The sequence below is a fragment of the Apodemus sylvaticus genome, chromosome 5, assembly GCF_947179515.1.
Source record: "Apodemus sylvaticus chromosome 5, mApoSyl1.1, whole genome shotgun sequence".
NCBI classification, from domain to species: Eukaryota; Metazoa; Chordata; class Mammalia; order Rodentia; family Muridae; genus Apodemus; species Apodemus sylvaticus.
Window position 1 is genome coordinate 100731666 of NC_067476.1, and position 19098 is coordinate 100750763.

General features: G+C 43.9%; 1 protein-coding gene across 1 annotated transcript in view; it reads right to left on the reverse strand.

Moving 5' to 3' along the window:
- Positions 1-2702: 2702 nt before the first annotated feature.
- Positions 2703-19098, reverse strand: part of Fsip1 (fibrous sheath interacting protein 1) — a 125032-nt gene continuing 108636 nt past the window's right edge. Inside the window, exons 11-12 of the mRNA XM_052183216.1 lie at positions 5997-6507; positions 2703-2834 (exon numbers count right to left, since the gene is read on the reverse strand). Coding sequence (XP_052039176.1) covers positions 2782-2834; positions 5997-6507 — 564 coding nt within the window. The 3' untranslated portion in view covers positions 2703-2781. The remainder of the gene's footprint in view (positions 2835-5996; positions 6508-19098) is intronic.

A 19098-nucleotide genomic window follows, 5' to 3' on the forward strand; every position in this document is an offset into this window, starting at 1 on the left:
CCTTCTCCATTGCTCTAAAACCACACGAACCTGGCTGGCATGGTGGACAGCAAGAGTGAAGTGCCCCCATCGCCCCACAGACCCACAGTGAAGCAGTAAAAACTAGCGTGTGCTAGGAAAATGATCTGAAAGCAATAATTACCTGCAAAGTGGCACCCATTTCTCTCAGATTGCTCAATATGTGGATTCCTGAAGGAGAATTCTACTTGATTTTCAGCAAAATGTTGTGGTGAAATTGTTGTGGAGTGGCAAGATGCAACAACCAAAAAAAAAAAAAAATGGGTAGATCAGCGCTTCTTTTAGCCCAGGGTGGTCAAATCAGAGCTTTTAGCCCAGGGTGGCCAAATCAGAGCTTTTAGCCCAGGGTGGCCAAATCAGAGCTTTTAGCCCAGGCTTGCTCCATTCCACTGTGAGAATGACCTTCAAGTCAATAGGTTATAACAGATTACAGACTTATTTAAAACTAGAATTACATCATCAAGATGACAGATTGTGACTCACACAGGAGTTTACTGTCATGTGTTCCAGGGTTGTTTGGCTGAAAAGTCATAAAATGGTTCTTAAAGAATTTACAACTAAGGTGGTGCTAGTCAGTTACTAAAGGGTCCCATCTAGAAAACTATAGCACAGCCCCTGCATTCCTTCCTAAAGTATATTAACTCTCTTCTCTCTCTGTCTCTCTGTCTCTCTCTCTCTGTCTCTGTCTCTCTCTCTCTTTCTCTCTCTCTCTCTCTCTCTCTCTCACACACACACACACACACACACACACACTTTTTCTCTCCCTCCCTACCTTCCCCCTCCTATAATCTTTATTGTCTTAGAGAAAGCCATCGTGGTGATAAATTATGTTGTGTATCTTGTTTATCCATCCTTGCCACTTTCAGTTGGCCTGCTATGGGATAATGTTACTCCTTTTAAATTAAAAAGTTCATTATTAACTGTCATTATCTCCTTCCCTTTACCTATCTCTGGAATACCCAGACTCCTTATGCCTCAAACATCCTGTGCAGAAGCATTCTGTAAAGACATTAGCCTGTACAATTCCCTTAGAAACAGCCTTTCGTAGTGTTTCTCTCTTCCCTCTTCTTTCTCCTCTCCTTCCTCTGTGTCTCTATCTCTCCCCTTCAATACACAAACCTCAAATACAAGGGAAACATGAAAGTGGAAAGCCTGAATCTTCTGAAAGGCCAGTATGCAATGACGGCTTCTTTCTGTTCCCTGCCAAATGCCCCACCATACCACCCCTGCCCTCGGATAGTTCCCACCAAACTGTTTAGCACCCAGGAGTGCCACAAATCATTTGGGGAGAACCCAGAATTGTAATTTTTAACTTTTATAAGCATGTGATGCCAGCCAAGCTCAGGCACTGACATGAATCCCACTGCAGGACATGGTCATCAGTGTTTGCCTTTCCATCTTAAATGGACCAACAGGCTGTGGGTGTGGCTCAGAGGCAGAGTGCTTGCCTGGTATGTGAAAGGCTCTGGGTTCAATCCTCTGTGCCTCAAAACAAAATTAACACAAAAGAACAAACAATACATTAAAACAGAAAGACTGGGTGAAGACATCTGAAAGAATGTGGATGCCCTTGAAAATAATAGCTAATGAATTCTTCATTTCAGTAAGTCAGGAAATACGTAGGCAATCATTAATGTCAAGCAGAGCCTGCAAAGCTGTGCTGGCAAAGGTGAACAATGCCAAACAGGCTGACTCCAACCTGTACTAAAGGCAGGGCACAGTCAGCTTATATGATCAGGAGTGAACCAGACCCCCATGAGGCCAGCTCAGCTTACATAAGTGGCCATAAAACCATCTCAGATCAGATTCTAGGCTTAGAACTGGACAAACCCTCTCTCCTAAGATAGTGCCACAGACTTTCTTTTAATAAGGGTCACCTCACCTTTATTCCCTTCATACTAAAAGGCCTGAATTCCAGAAGAACGTAATAAACTGAGTGTAATAAATAACCCACCACATTCACAGAAGCCATCGTTGCTAACAGGAAGGCACAGACTCTTCTAACATTCCCTTTTTTTCCGGGGGAGGGGGGGAGGAGAGGGAGGTGGAGACAGGGTTTCTCCGTGTGGCCCTGGCTGTCCTGGAACTCACTCTGTAGACCAGGCTGGCCTCCAACTCAGAAATACGACTGCCTCTGCCTCCCAAGTGCTGGGATTAAAGGCAGTGCCACCATCACCCAGCCTCTTCTAACATTCCTTTGCTGCTAGAACTCAGTTCTTCCAAAGGCAAGCTGTTCTTACCGGCAAACTTAATAGACAAAAAAAGGGGGCGGGGATGAACCAAGGCAGAAGGAAGGAGAAAGTCTCCAGAATCATCATAGAGTTGAAACACATTAAACCCAATGTAGAGGGCCGGAGACATCTGAGTGACAGAGCGCTTGCCTCGAATCCACAAGGCCCTGAGTTCAATCCCCAGCACTGTTCCCCCAAAATGTGATAAATAGAGACCAATAAACTCATGTCCACCAGATTTAACACAGCAGGACATGTTACAATGTTGGTTTTTACAAAGTATCCTTGAGATTATAAGATTAGTGATACAGTTGTAAACAAATTTCCTAGGAATGCCAATGATAAAAAAAATCTAACATTTACACCCCAAATTTCAAAAACATCCTAAAATACAATCAGCAAAGGAGGGAATTAAAATGTTGAAATCATTTGAGGAATAGTCTCTATGTTGCATTCAGTGGATACAAAGAACTAAGAAAAAATATATCATGCAAATTAATTTTCAACTTTCTTAAGCTTAAACCCTAGATATTCATGCTTCCCATTCTCCTGGTTCCTTGACAGCATCTTCAGTCTCCTGTTGATCTGCAAATAAAATAATCACAGTGATTATACATCAGAAAGACATAAATAATTAAGAAAGACCCTTTAGCCTATTAAGCATTACATCATTCATTTTGCTGTATAATATAATAGCCATAGCCTGTTTGATATTATAGAATAGCCATCACAAACTGCAAAGTCCATAAGGAAAATAAGATGCCTGTCTTCACCAGGGTTATAGTTCAAAAGAACAACTGGGTGGGGGGAGTGTTGAGAGAGGGAAGACAAGGGGAAGACATCAAAAGTACCTTCTTGCTTTCTAAGTTTCCAAGGAACAGGCTGAAGCCAAAAGTAAATGCTACCCGTAAGATAGATGAAGGCTGGTTGCTTTTTTCTCTTCAAAGAAAGGGAAAAAATTGTGTCATGAATAGAATATATTTTTCTACCTTCAATGCAAAAAATAAAAATGTAGGACAAAAATAAGAGAAGACACTACAAGAAATCAGGAGAAAACTGGAAAGTTGTAGGATGTGAAATAAAAATCTGTCTGCCAAATCCTGAAAACGTTCCCATAGGCCTGGCAATGACACTCCTAGGCATGTGCCAAAGTACGGGGGAGAACATAATATCCAACAAAAACTCATACACAAATATTTATATCAACATTATATACAATAGCTGAAAAGCAGGATAGCCCTAAGGGTCCATCAGCTAATGGACAGATAAATAAAACGGTCTATGTCAATACAAGGGAATATTACTCAAAGGTAAAAAGAACAGACCGTGGATACACACTTCAGGATGGGTAAATCTGGAAAACACTGTGCTGTGTAAATGGCACTCACAGAGGCTGTGTGTATTATAAAGCCACCTACAGGAAATACTCAGGGTCTGCACAGTTACAGAGACTCAAAGTAGCGAAATGCAGTGACATTGTTGCAGCATGGAAAAAGGTACTAAACAGGATGTAGAGGAAGCTAAAGCAGATAAAGGAGGGACCACAGGGTCACTAGCATATCCTTCTGCTTGTTTGGTTTTTTTTTTGTTGTTGTTGTAAATCTGAGTCCTTTTCTGTGCAGTAGACAAAAGCCCACCCAGTGAAGAGCCATTCACCCTGGAGGACTGACCTTCAATCCCGCCTCCCATCCCCCAGCATTCATTGTTTCCTCTATAATGTTACCCGAGGACTTCATCTTGAGCTATTGTACGTGGCGCACTTGTGTGAGCACTCGTCTTCATTAAAGACTGAGAGGTATTTCAAGTGTGACTGTGACCTACTCACATCCTATATCCTAGAGCGATGGTCCTCAACTGAGAGAGATGCCCACTGAACACTTGCCAGTGTGTACAGACAACACTTGTTGTGACTGTCATCTTGAGAACAGGCAGGGGACTTTATTAAACTTTAGAACACATAAGACAGCAGCCTCCACAGTAAGAAAATATCACACTGTAAACGTCAACAGTGCTTAAATAAAGTTGCCTTCCTAGAACCCAGGAAAGTGTGCAAAACACAGGGGGAACTCGGCTGTGTATGCAGTAGCTATGGAGATAGATGGACCTAACTGGCAAGCCCTGGATTCCAGTGGAAGACCTTGCTTAAAAAAATAAGGTAGATGTCTCTTAAGGAAAGACACTCAAGGTTGACTCCAGGACTTGTGCATGCATGCTCGAGAAATCTCGGTTTGAGTGTGTATCCAAAGGTGGTGTCACACAGCCAACTAGGCCTCCATAATCCCTGCCGCAGTGTTCATTGTACTCCATCCTTTTAAAGTCACATGCTTTTAAGGAAGTTGCATGCGCACATAAAAATATCAAGGCAGTGTACATAAAGTGACCCAATAGAGACATGCTCAAACTTTCAATGAAGACAGGAAACATGACTGGGAGAAGAGGATGGGTTTAGGTTCAGTCTCCTTTGAAAGAACACATAGCCTTGGTGGTACAGTGCATGTAGCTGCAGAAGAACAGGAAGAAACTTGAAGTCCCTGGCTAATCTAGCTATAACCAGAATCACAATCAGGTGACTCAGGAGAGACTGACAAGAGAAGAACTTGAGGTCATACTGTGGAGGCCTTTAACGGTGAGTGAAAGAAGTGCTAACTCATCCAACAGGTAAGGTCCAGCCTCCAGCTGCCATGACAAGTGTGGTCAGCGAATGCTTACTCTGTCAACAGTGGGAGGGGTGGAAAAGAAGGCTGGGCGGGAGAGACAGACCAGGGAGGCGAGGGATCAAAGTGGAGCCTCTGGGAAGACCCTGAGCAAGGACAAGGGCAGCTCAATAAGGACTAAGGCTTAAAGAGATGGAAGTCAGGAGAGAAACCTGAGTTAAAAGGGAGATGAAAAACTGAGTGTGAGGTTGTCACCTTGCCTAGCCGGTAGTTAGAGACGTGAGACTGAGGTGTTAGCTCAGATTCAACCTATCACAGACCTCAGAGGGAATATAGACAGATGACAGATAGGTAGGTAGATAGATAGATAGATAGATAGATAGATAGATAGATAGATAGATAGATAGGTGGGTGGATGGATGGATGGACAGATGGACAGAGATAGATAGATAGATAGATAGATAGATAGATAGATAGATAGATAGATAGATGATTAATAGATAATAGGTTTTAGAGCACACTAAATCAGAGATTAAAGTTTAAACTGTTAAAATAGGCTCACAAATTATGACATCTACTTCAGACACATAAGTAATTGAATATTTGTTTATGCTTTAAAAAAAAACAAAACCCTGCCCATAGTGTTTGACTCCTGTGCCATTGGAGTATTATTGTAAAATACAAGACCAAACCATGGAGTCATATCTGGGAATACAGGTGTGGTCTGGGCAAGCATTTTACATGTATTTTATAATATTTACATGTGTTTACAGGTATATTTACAGGTATTTTGCAATCTCATTCCCTGAAACAAAACAAAATTTTATCACTAAAGTTTCAAGGTTGAAGTTTTTTTGAATTACTTATCACCATTCAAAATACTTTGTCTTTTTCTCTATGGTCAACATCATTTTCTGAATGACAGAATTATCATGAAGGACAATAGATTTCATGAGAGTGTTAATCTCTCCCTAAACATCTGTTAATCTGAGGCTTACAGTGCGGTACTGCATCTGCCTCTCCTTTTACTCACGACACCTTCAGGTTGAGATGTCTAAGGACTATTCACAAAACGCATGCTCTCCAGCCTCACCTGCTATTGATTTCTCTGCAAGGCTGATTTTTGGCTGTTGGTCATCGGAGAAGGAGTTCACGTTGACGTCGTCCAGGGGATCATCCAAGAAAGGAGGCTTTTTCAGTCTCCCAATGCCAATGGTCTTTGACATAAAATAGTCTGCTGCATCGTTAAAAGCCTCCTCCCTGGAGAACGGGAGGTGCCTCATGCTCTCTACTTCGATGAGGAGAGCTTCTGGTTTGTAGTGCCCAGTCAAGGCTTTAGTAAGATAGGAGTCTGCGGAATACGCACATCCCTCATCCTCATGCCTGTCTGCGTCATCTAGCTGGGCTTTCTGGACCTTGGCTCCAGACTCTTCTGGTAACTCACAGCGGGTGGATGGGAAACACTGTGGGGACCCAAGTGCTGTATCAGTATCTTTGTTTTCTTTTTCAGAAGAAAGACCAAGAGCAATGCATTTCTGTTTGGATACACACTCATCCAGAAGGCACTTCAGCTGTTCCTCAGAAAGACGTGATGGGGAGTTTATCTGAGGAAACAAACCATAAGTTTTCATTGCCAATGGGTTGATTAAATGTGTTTACTCTGGGTAAGCTTCCAGGAATATAACAGAACTTCAAGTGTCAGAAAACCCTTTACCCAATGCATGCGGATAGGAAAGTAGGTTGTTTGCAAGTGTCCAAAGCTGTGAGATGCTGAAGAGTAATCTGCAGGATAAATTTTTTATACTTTTTTGGGGGAGAGGGATTTTTAAATCAGGATTTCTCTGTGTAGCCCTGGCTGTGCTAGAATTCACTCTATAGGACAGGCAGGCCTCGAACTCATAGACCCCTGTCTCTGCCCACCAAGTATACCACTGCCCAGCCAGAATAAATTTAGAATAAATTGTACACATTAATCTGGAGGAGGGAATCATATAACACTGATTAAAATGACCTAAACTAACTACTGGCACCCTTATACCACACAGAAAGAACTGAGCTGAAGACGGCGTCTTCCACTGGGTCACACGGAAATGAATCCTACCATAATTTCCAGTTGGCTTCCTCTGCCTCGGCCCATCCCTCAGTGTGAGCCACGCACCATTCAATTCTGAGACTGGGAGAAACCAGGGCCAATGGCACTGCCCCTAGGGATTCACCACCAATGTGTCTGTCCTCAGCTTTCAGAAGACAATACTGCCGAGGACAGAGAAGGAAGCATGAGGGTGGGGTCCATCCTGAGATGTGCAGATGCTTCAAGATTACAAAATTACAGGCGCAGGCCAGGGGCATTCCAAGAGTAGAGTATTTGGGAAGAAAGATGTGATCACACATGTTAAATCTCCACTTGTAAAGATTACCCAAGGCTGAGGGTTTGAAACAAGACATGAATTTTAAAACACTTTCCCCCTTACAGTTGTGCACTACCATACGTGGCTTCTGCAGCACCCAAGATTGAATCCCAGACTCGGAGCCTACTACGCAAGCGTTCTACCAACCGAGTTACAGAGTGGTGTGTGTTTGTTGACTCTATGTGTGAAACTGTCTAAAATCAAATGTAATTAGTATTGAAAACCCACATTTTTCTTCCAGTGATATTCTGAAGAAACACAAAATAAACCAAGTAAAAGTATCAAGAGGGGTATAAAGGAATTCAGGAGAACTGCAGCAAATTACAAGTTCAAAAAGAGCAGTCTCCAAATGCACTAAAACACACTGAAATAGCCTCCTCCTCCAGCCTGGACCTAACCTTACCCCCGTGCTCATATCATCATGCAGGTCTCCCAAAACTGGAGTGGGCCTGTTCCTAAAGCTGCTGCCTACCTCTAGAACCCTAAAACAAGGCTACCTTGTCTGGCCTCAGTGAGAGAGGATGTGCCTAACCTTGCAGAACTGATGTACCAGGGTGTGGGGATACCTGGGGGCGGGGCACCCTCTCAGAGGAGAAGGGGAAGAGGGATGGGGAGAGGGACTGTGTGAGGAGGGGACTGGGAGGTAGGAGGCAGAATGTAAAAAGAAAGAAAGAAAGAAAGAAAGAAAGAAAGAAAGAAAGAAAGAAAGAAAGAAAGAAAGAAAGAAAGAAAGAAAAAAGTGGCCCCTCCAGTAAGTCAATATTCAAGAATATGGAGGGAAAACTAACTAAAATGCCTACCTGACAGCTACAAGGCCCCACAAGAAGGCTTACTCATCTACTGCAATGGCCATGACTTCTACCACAGCAATGTTCTTTTTGGCATACTGGGAAAATACACAAAGAAGGGATGAGAGATGTAGCTCAGTAAGAAGAGACCTGTCTAGCATGCACGAGGCCCTGACTTCAACCCCAGTAGCACACACACACAGACACACACGCACATGCACACACCCACACACACCTGCACATATGCACCACCACCATCACCACACACACACACACACACACACACACACACACACACACCAAAGCCAGGGAAAGTATCTAAATGATCTGCATACGTTGTAGATGTAAACATACAACCCTGGTTGGAAGCTCTCACCAGAGTGAGCATAGTTAACTCCTTATTCTTTCACACCCTTTCTCAGGCGTCTAACAAACTACAATAAGACAAGTTCTGTGCCATGTTTTAAAAATATACCATGTTTTTTTTCAAATTATATTGAATTTATCTGTAAAACACCATGATGCCAGGCACGATGGTATATTCTTTAATCCCAGTACTCAGGCAGACAGAGGAAGGGTGGATCTCTATGAGTTCAAGGCCACCCATGTCTACATATGAGTTCTAGGCCAGCCAGAGTTGCATGGTAAGATCTTCTCTCAAAAAAAGTTTTTTTTTTTTTTAAATAAAATACTTAGTGGCAACTGCCACTGAGTTTTTTGCCAGGATAATGAGAAATTGTCCTGGGATTGAACTCAGGTCCTCTGGACGAGCAGCCAGTGCCCATAACCACTGAGCCATCTCTACAGCCAGCATATAAGGAACATCCAGAATCTAGATGTGGTACTGTTCCCATTTTCAGAGCATTTCCTTCACCTGACTCCACAGATCTAGTCACCCAGACAACAAGGGCGACCCTACACAGCAACAGGCACTAACAACACACCTTCTAACGGTGCTTACATAAAACTGCTTACAATGAGACCACAAGCTGAGACTTAGAAAGAAGCCACTGCATCATCATCAACAGATATTTGTCACTGTGAAATTCTCAGACAACAGAACAATAGGGCCCCGATAGACCAGGAGAAATGAAGGATTGTGCAAATGAGGTCTCTGGGGTAGCAGCTGGGAGGGGGAGTGGGAAGTAATCTGCTATGTTTGGCTGCTTCCAAAAGTAATACTGATAAGTTAGATGCTTGGAAATTCTGACGATATATTTGGCTAGATACCTAGAAAAGTATAGCAGTTATGAATACTGAGAGGAAAGCAAAACCTTTTATAAAAACAAAGGGCAGAGTCAAATACACAAAGAGAAGGAGTGAGAATGAGAACTAAGCAAAAGAAAAATAATTTTTAACTGTAGGGCAAACATAACCCTGAGGAACAGAGAGCTAAAGATGTTCTGTTGACTACTCTGAAATAGATTTTTACAAGGAATTCTTTGTAAAAAGGGATAAAGGACAGAGGTACAGCTCGGTGGCAGGGAGCACACTTCCTGTGCAAGGCTCTGTTCAATCCTTGGGACCACCAACATGGCAATGAGCACAAAAGCAGCTTTAGAAATAGCACTTGTGTTTCTTTAGCCTCTCCACAATACCAGGGGTGTTATAATGTTTGCTCTTGAAACATTATCAGCAAAACTAATCAAATATTGTAATCTTGAAATTTTAAGTTAGTTCAGTAACAGTGCTTCCAGTGGCAGTATAGATCAGAAAATGCAACATGACCCACTCTTCTTGTCTTTTGGTTCCCAGCAGAGCCTTGCCCACATAAAAACTCAATAAATGGCTATCATGGAAACCATGAGTGAACGAAGCCCCGAGTGTTTAGATAGTGCTTTATCACATAAGCAACTCACAGATGCTAACCTGGATTGGACTCGGGCTCTCCAGAGCCATCCCTGGCTTCTCTCAGTAGCTAAGCATGATGGCAGAGGCTATGTCCAGATTGTTTGTGATGCTTCTGAGTGTAGCCCAGGACTGAGGCACGCAGTGTGCAGTCAGGGAACAACCTGTTCAGACATTCACCTCCAAAACTCCACCTTCATGTCAGCTGACTTCCACAAGCTGATAGACACGTTACTTCTCATCCCTGCCCATAAGATATAATATAGTGTGTTCCCAGGTTTCTTTTTGCTACAGAAGAGAGCAAAAGCCCCTCCTCCCACCTGCATCTTAGCCATCTTTCCATGCATCTTCCTTCCTTGCATTTTTTAAGGTTTTGTGCATGCATATACTCCACGCTGAGCGTAGTCCCCATGTGACTCCTCTCTCCTGCCCATGAACCCCCTTGTTCCCCTAAGGTGCTTAGTTTCTACTTTCCTGTCATAGCTACACATATGATTTTATATCAATATATAAAGCAGAAGTCACAGGTGGGAGAAAAATCAGCTAATACATTCTCTCTGAGGCTGGCTTAAGTCACACTATATGATTATCTCTAGTTGCATCCATTTTCTTGCAAACAACGCAGCTTCGCTCTTTATGGTGGAAAAATAAACTCCACTAAATGTGCATAGATTTTCCCTAGCCACTCCCATGTTGTTGAACACCTAGGTTGGTTCCATAACTGAGCTACTGTGAGCAACACCATAATAAACACTGTTGTGTGAGCATCTCTATAATATGTCGACTTGGATTCCTCTGGGTAAGTACCCAGCACTGGTGTGACTCATCATAAGGAATATCCGTTTTGGAGAAATCTCCGTGCTGCCTCTCACAACGGCCACACCCAGTTACATCTCTGCCAGCAGTGAGTGCATAAGGTTCTCTTACGGCCACATCCACCAGCTTTCACTGTTGTGTCTTTTCTTACGGCCCGCCATTCTGGCTGGGGTGGGATGGAGTATCCATGCAGTTTTGATTTGTTCTCCTCTGAAGTTGTGCTGCTGGTGAGGTAGAACATTTATTGATGTTTATTGGCCATTTGTATTCCATCTTCTGTTCGTTTCCTGAGCCCACCTAGTGGCTGGATGGTTTAATCTCTTGTTGGTCAGCCTCTGGAGTTCTTTGTACATTCTAGATACTAACGCTCTGTCAAATGCGTACCTGGTGAAGAATTCTGCCCATTCTGTGGGCTATTTTTTTCACTCAGAATTTTCCTTTGCTGCACGGAAGCTTTTCATTTCATAGGATCCCACTGGTTGATAGTTGAGCAACTGGAGTCCTGGTGAAAAAAACACTTGCCTATGTCAATATCTTGAACTATTTTCTCAGCTGTTTCCCTCTAACAGTTTCAGGGTTTCAGGCCTTAAATTAATGCATTTGATTCTTTTAGAGTTGGATTTTGTGTGGGGCAATAGAAAGGAATATAGTTTTATTCCTCTAAATGTGGTTATCCGGTTGTAGTCTTGTCTTCCAGTTAGTCTGATGTTGGCTATAGATTTGCCATAGATAACTGTTATCATTTTGAAATGCATTCCCTCTAATTCTTGTCTCTTCTGGACTTTTAGCATGAAGGAATGTTGGATTTTGTCAAAAGGCCTTTGTGCATCTATCAAGATGATCATGCGGTTTACTTCAGATGATCGCAGTGACATGTTACATTTATTGATGTGTATTTGTTGAACCAGCCCTACATCTCTGGGATGAAGCAACAACACTGCGATGAATGGAATTTTTGATGTGTTCCTGAATTTGGTTCCCTAGCATTTTAGCAGCTATCTTGCATCTGGGCTCACCAGGAAGACTGATCGACACTTCCTTGCTGTTGTGCCTCTGTCTGCTTTTGGTATCAGGGTGATGCTGACTTTGTAAACCGAGGTTGATAACAGTATTCTGTCTTCCATTTCTTCATGGGGGAAGTCTGAGCATGCAGGGTGTTTGTTTTTAACAGTCGGGCAGGACTCAGCAGTGGCTCTATCCAGTCCTTGACTGTCTAGGTGGGAGGTTTTATATTACTGTTTCAATGTCATTGCTTGTTAAAGGTCTGATTTGTTTTCATATTTTATTGGTTATTTTATTTATTTACATTTCAAATGTTATTCCCCTTCCCAGTTTCCCCTCTACAAACCCCCTATCCTCTACCCCTGCCCCTATAAAGGTGCTCCCCCACCCACCTGTCTCAGCACTCTAGCATTCCCCTACCCTGGGTCTTTGAGCCTCCACAGAACTAAGGGGCTCCCCTCTAAGTGATGCCTGATAAGGCAATCTTCTACTACATATCCAGCTGGAGCTAGGTCCCCCGATGTGTACCCTTTGGTTGGTGGTTTCATCCCTGGGAGTTTTGGAGGGGTCTGGTTGGTTGATATTGTTATACTTCCCATGGGTTGCAAACCCCTTCAGATCCTTCAGTCCTTTCCCTAACTCTTCCACTGGGGACCCTGTGCTCAGTTTGATGGTTGGTTACAAGCATCCACATCTGTATTGAGCCTCTCGGGGAACAACAATTCCAGGCTCCTGTCAGCAAGCTATTCTTGGCATCAGCAGTAGCGTTTGTGTTTGGTGTCTACAGATGGGATGGATCCATAGGTGGGACAGTCTCTGGATGGCCTTTCCTTCTGTCTCTGCTCTGCTCTCTTTGTCCCAGCATTTTCTGTGATCCTGGGTGTGTCAAAGCACCTGGGAGTCGAGCTTCCTCTGGGTGTTGTCAGGTCTGATTTTTTATCATATCTTTTAGATTTAACAACTCAGTACACTATAAGTTTTTAAGTTATAGCCTGACTTTTTTTTTTAATTTTGTGTGGTATGTGTTGTACTGTCTGTCCTTTCATCTCTAATTTTATTGGCTTCTCTCTCTCTCTCTCTCTCTCTCTCTCTCTCTGTGTGTGTGTGTGTGTGTGTGTGTGTGTGTGTATGTGTGTGTGTGTGTGTGTGTGTAATTTTGATTAACAATTTGCTGATCTTGGTTATCTTTTCAAAACACAATTCTTCCTTTTATTGATTCGTGAATTCTGTTTCCAGTCCTAGTCCATTAATTTCCACTCTGATTTTCTTTCTCTCACTGCTTGGAGTTTGGCATGTTCTTATTTTCCCAGGGCCCTAGTGCACAGTATCAGTTATTTGTCTGAGATATGATTTCTCTATGTGTCACCTGGAACTGTAAAGCTCTCTGAAGAACTACTTTCATGGTATCCCCTACATTTTGGGATGTGTGCTTTCATTTTCATTCGTTTCTATGAATTTTATTTCTTGATTTATTCTTCATTTATCATTCAGTTAGTAGCATATTGTTTAACTCCATGAGCTTCTGCATGCCCTGTAGCTTATTTGATACTGATTTCTAGAATTGCTGTACTGCAGTAAGAGAGTAGACAAGGGGTTATTCTAGTTTTTCTCTGCTTGTTAAGACTTGCCTTCTGTCCTGTTACGTGATCTATTTTATAGAATGTTCTATGGGCTTCTAAGAAGAGTACATATTCTGTACATGTCCCATTTAACTCAGAGGCATTCCTTTGTTTTGAATATTCTTTATTATCCAGTATGCAAACAGAAAATAACCAGAGTAAATATACTGGATTTTGTCTCATCAGGAAAATAATATAACATGCATGGCACTGATTGTCAGGCACCTTACTGGTCTTACTGACACCATCTGATGTCTTGCAGAACAGCAATAACTAACATTTACTAAATACTTACTCTAAGCCAGATATTGCCCTATGCATGTTACATGCATTGATTCACTTCAACTTTACAGTGAACCTAAGCAATAGATGTTCTTCTTTATTATTATTCTCATGTTATATACATAAAAGGTGAGACACCAGTAAATTAAACAATGTCCAGTGTCTCATCCTCCCAGTGGCAGAGCTGGGGCTTGTTGAACACAGATGCTCTGAGTCCAGGGTCTGACTGGGACTCACTGTAAATAATCTCTCGCTCTTCCATTCTCCCTGTGCCTTTTCACTGATGCTCTTGTTCCATCCATTGTCATGAGAGGAAAACAAAAAACAAACAAACCCAACCCTTCCACAAAGCATTCCCCTGCTTTCAAGCTTTTGCTCAGATTAGATCAATGTTTAGATAAATGTAGTCCCCTTTCTTTCAATTCATTAATAAAAAACAGCTCCATCCCCAGGGTGCCCACTGCTTCTGCTTCTCCACCCAGATAATGCTAGTTTGGTATAGGAATTAAATCTGATTCAGAGGAAACCTTTAGTTGCTGGAGCTGAAGCAGATGTGGATTGCCTCACTCGGTCCTTACCTTTCCTCCTGCACTGAACAGCTACAGTTTCCCTGGTTGTAAAAGTCTCTAATTCTTTGACATCAGATTTGTTGACAGAACCATTGAGATTAGGTATGTAGCACAAACAACCATAAAATCCACCATTAGAAGCTTGCAGAAGCAACCCAAGGCTTCAAGGTGAGCTAAAGTTGTCAGGCATTTTCCATCAAAATTTCTAAAGAACACCATATAGAAACACCATATTTAAAAAAAAAAAAAAACTAATTCCACATCACAACGGAGAATGGGTAAGGAGACAGAATGTCCTAAATAATCAACCACAAGAGCATAGGTTTAAAAAAAAAAGTTTTCATTGAAAACTACTACTTCAAACAACAACAACAACAAAAAATTCTACCCTTGGCTTAGTTACCAAGATATAGCTTTTTTCTTTCTGCAACCACTGTTGGCAACGCATAAGTAGCAGTTTACAGAAAAGAAAAAAAAGCAGGCTGGGGATCGCTAGAGGAATGGCTCTAGTTGAGCTAAGAGAGGTCACGATGGGAGCCCAAGTCATGAAATCCACGAGTCAATCGTCTTAACCTTGGGTGGAACCAAATCTTACCTCACTCCACCTAGGACTCAGCTGGGTAGTGAGTAAATTGGAAATATATCACTGAGCCCTCAGGAATATCTCTAGGCTCCCAGGGGCTGCCTCTCTACAGCTTGCTACCTTGGTCTTGTAACCACCCAAGCTTTGAACCAAAGCCATGATACCATTAAAACACCGTCCCTGAGATCTTCAGCGCTTCTTGGTTGGACTGAGATGGCTGTTTAGTACAGGGTCACCTTCAGAATTCATCTAAGGCCAGTTCAGATCAACAAGGTTTAAAAGATGAAAGATGTCCACTCACATATGGCACTGAGGAGGCATTTAGTGTTACAAAATCAAGGTAGAGGGACAAAGGCTTAGCCTAGAAAGCAGTACCTGGCCTCACATAACCCATCAAGAGTTTGGACCGTCCACTAGGGACGGTAAGTACTTCTGTTTTCCAGAGATGGGGCTGTTTTCCAGCGATGGGCACGGCTCTGTGAGCTTTGTGGGTTTTAGAGTTCATTGGTGCTGTGCCCTCTATCCTCAGAACCTTGGCAGGATTAGATAACTGTTGCTTCTTGTCTCAGTTGGGAACAGCAGAGCATGGAGAAATGCTTTGACTGTAACCACTTAATTATTCAAGAAAACAGCCCAAAAGGGGAAGAGGGCTGTAACTATGTGGCCATGCTGGCCGTCGCTGGCCCAAGGATGGCTCAATCCTCTGGCTTATGAGATGATTTCTATGGATGTCCCTCCCTTATGAGAAAGAACTCTCACCTAGACTCACAAACGAATCCGGTGTTCAACCTAGGCATTAGAAAGAGGACTTAAGTAACGCCTCACATAGCCAAGAAATCTCCTCACAGCACTATGTCCAGGAGCCAGGCTGCCCTACCACTAAAACACTCCAACGTGAGGAGATTAAGTTGTCCATTTAGATCTGCACACATGTGATAATCATTGCAGGGGAATAAACACTAAAGGCCAAGCTCAGCCCGTAGAGGGGAAGGCACGGAACCAAGTCCTTTCCCCAGGAGGCAGTCACTCCTAGGACACCCCTGGAGATGTCTCACAATATTAAACCATCGGTCACACTCACCGGCCAGCATGGCCACACAGTTACAGCCCTCTTCCACATTTTGGCTGTTTTCTTGAATAATTAAGTGGTTACAGTCAAAGCATTTCTCCATGCTCTGCTGTTCCCAACTGAGACAAGAAGCAACAGTTATCTAATCCTGCCAAGGTTCTGAGGATAGAGGGCACAGCACCAATGAACTCTAAAACCCACAAAGCTCACAGAGCCGTGCCCACTGCATGGGGACCACAGAGCTATGGCCAGTACCGTCGGTGTTACTGATGGCAAGTGGTAATGGAGGATCCTGGGGGTTCGGGGCTACTATTCCTACTCACTGCTGAGACCTGAGGGGCAGAACATGACCCCAAGGGCAGGGTGGAAGGAGAAAACTGCTTGGAGACTTGGAGGGACACTTATCCAGAGCAGCCAGAAGGAGCATAGAGGGAGGATAGGAACTGATCCAGAGGAAGGGAGTCGAAACCATAGCTATACAGAAAAGGAAAGACCAGCTGAAGTGAAGGGGCGACCATGGGATGCTATTCAGTTGCTAATTCCACTGCAAAACCAGGAGGGCTGCTTGCCTTCTGTGGGCAGGGCACAAGGCTAGGTTAGACAGAAGCATCCCCTCACAGCCCCTCCTCCCCCAGAAATCAAAGCAAGACCAGGCAAGCCACCCAAACACGCAGCATCCCTCAGCATCCCGCGTGTGATTCCAGCATCCTTTCTCCGTGCTGAGTTCTGGAAGCGCACTTAGCATCAACATAGAGTAGCAGGGGAAGGCTGGTATTTCTAAATTTAAATCTGTCCTATTTTTCCTCCACTTTTTAGGAATTGGACAAATTACAAAAACCTCCCACGCAGACTTCTCACTGATAAATAAACTGGCTCCAAAGCAGTAGTTCAAGAAACACTAAGGAGTAAGCATCTGTACTGAGCACGGAGGGCATATGCAAGGCTGCCCGTGGTGTAAGCCCAGTGTAGGACAGGTGCGATTTCAGCCACTACCAGGCTGCGAGCATGCAGTATGCTCTGCGCTGGCAGCAGCAGCTGCTGGATGCGTTTTCTTAGGAAGCTGCACACTGCAGCTTGCACTATCCAAGTTCAACCGGCCCTGAGGTTTGAGGGTCTCTCTGAGGTGCCAAGAATGGACGGTGCTTTATAGAAATTCTCACACACTTGGCAGTAACTAGATAAGCATGTATCCTGCTGGATTCCTGAGGCTACAGAGACCATTAGATGCTGGGAGAGAGGCAAGATGGGACAAAGGAAAAAACGCCCCCTTACTGTGAGGCCAGCTGCATCTCCAGTGCCAGAAAGAACCGACTTAGTAGCCAGAAAGGGGCTGGTGTCAAGATACCTTTATCTTTGCTTAAAATAATGTGATGCTTTCCATGAGAGAATGTGGGGCTGTAGGGAACAGGACTGTCCCTTTTATTCACTAACACAGGCATCCACTGTCCCTCCCCACCCCCCACCCTACCTCCACCCAAACCCTAAGGCACCAGAAGCCCTCCTGTTGCCCCATGCTCACCTCTCCATGTAAGCACACTCTCCCCAGGAATTATTCTCTAGCCAAAATTTCAAAGGCATTTCCTACTGCTTCTCCTCAAAGCCTACCTGTCCAAAATGTGCTTCCCCCATCGCCCTCCTGATACTGCAGGAGGAACGAACTCTTTCAAGGAACGAACTGGCATTTAGAGGAGGCCTTTGAATCCGAATGATGTAACCCAAAGCCCTGATTCTAGGAAGGGAATCCAGGCCCACGGCCAGATGGCAGGAAATTAATTGGAAGGCATCCATCCCTCTCAGCACTTCACACCAGGCCACGCCAGGCGTAGTCCTAGCCCAGTTGGACAAACCTTCGGCCCTGTCACATTGCATTAGCTTTGATTTTCCTGCTGGTCAGAAACCTTGTACCATAGATCTAACCTCACACTGAATTTGTTGATGAAGGGGAGCCGTTTCTGGTCACAAACAAGTGACCTGTGGCGTTTCCCAGGGTTGAAGCGCTCCCGCGGTCCTGCCCTGTCTAGACATGTATCTGAAGCATCTAATTACCCCGTGCCTTCTGTATGGCACACAAAGCCCGACATAAACACAGCACTCGCATTAATAGCGCTGCTCAGTGAACTGTCCTTTTACATTTCCAGTCTCAGAGTGAGATCACACTGCCACGGAGAATGATATGCTGTGGGTTGCACACTCCAAGCCACGCTATCATCCAAATCCTGGAAGTCAAATTCTCTGGCCAGCAGTAGAGCCATCTGGGGAACTGGACACAAATGCAGAAGGACCTGCAGAGCATGCTTTGCTGTCTCATAAACGATGCATTCGATATTCCCTTCCACATAAAGCTGAGATGAGTCTTTGTGCTTCCCGTCACATATCAAGGCCTTTATTAGGCAAGTGTCCAGACAAGCCCATGTCATCAGCCATCTGCACTAGAGTCAGGATTAGTTAGCTGAGGTGGACAGAGTTGACAGTACTATATTAATATGATAAGAAAATTAAGGTTTGGAGAAATTGGATATCTTCATCCAAGGCCCAGATCTAATAAACAATGCAGCCAGGCCCCTTGATCCTCATAACTACCTTCCAACAGATCCTCAGAGTTCTGTTGCCAGGGAAGCACCTTGAGAACAGCAGGGTGCCAGGGTGCATGCCTCTTCTTCCGCATGACAGCTAACAGTGGCCTATAGCAAATGTCCCTTTCATCTCACAAACCTGAGGCCAGTGTATGAACAAGGGGAGAGGTCCAGGGGATGGCAACCACCATGAGTCCCCCAGACATGGAACTCCAGATCCCACCCTTTTAGTACCCTGTGTCTACCTTCACGCACATGTTAAGTTCTGTGAAGAAGGAACCAGGTTCTATTCAGCCTTGTGTCCTATACCTTCCCAGGGCTTGTCAAAAGACAGACACTTGATGAAGATTTATAGACATCACAATGTCTTCTTTTTAAACTTTAGCACCTCTGTGCATACATGTATCGTGTGTGTGTTGTGTGTGTGTGTGCGTGTGTGTGTGTGTGTGTGTGTGTGTGTGTGTGTGTGTGTGTGTGTTCAGAGGACAATTTACGGGGCTGGAGTGTCTATTCTCTCCTTCATCCATATGGGTCCCAGGACTTGAACTCAAGCCACCAGGTTTGGCAGTAAGCCCATTTACCTGCCGAACCATCTTGCTAACCTCTTCTAACCCCTTCTTTAGAAGATCTTCTGCCTG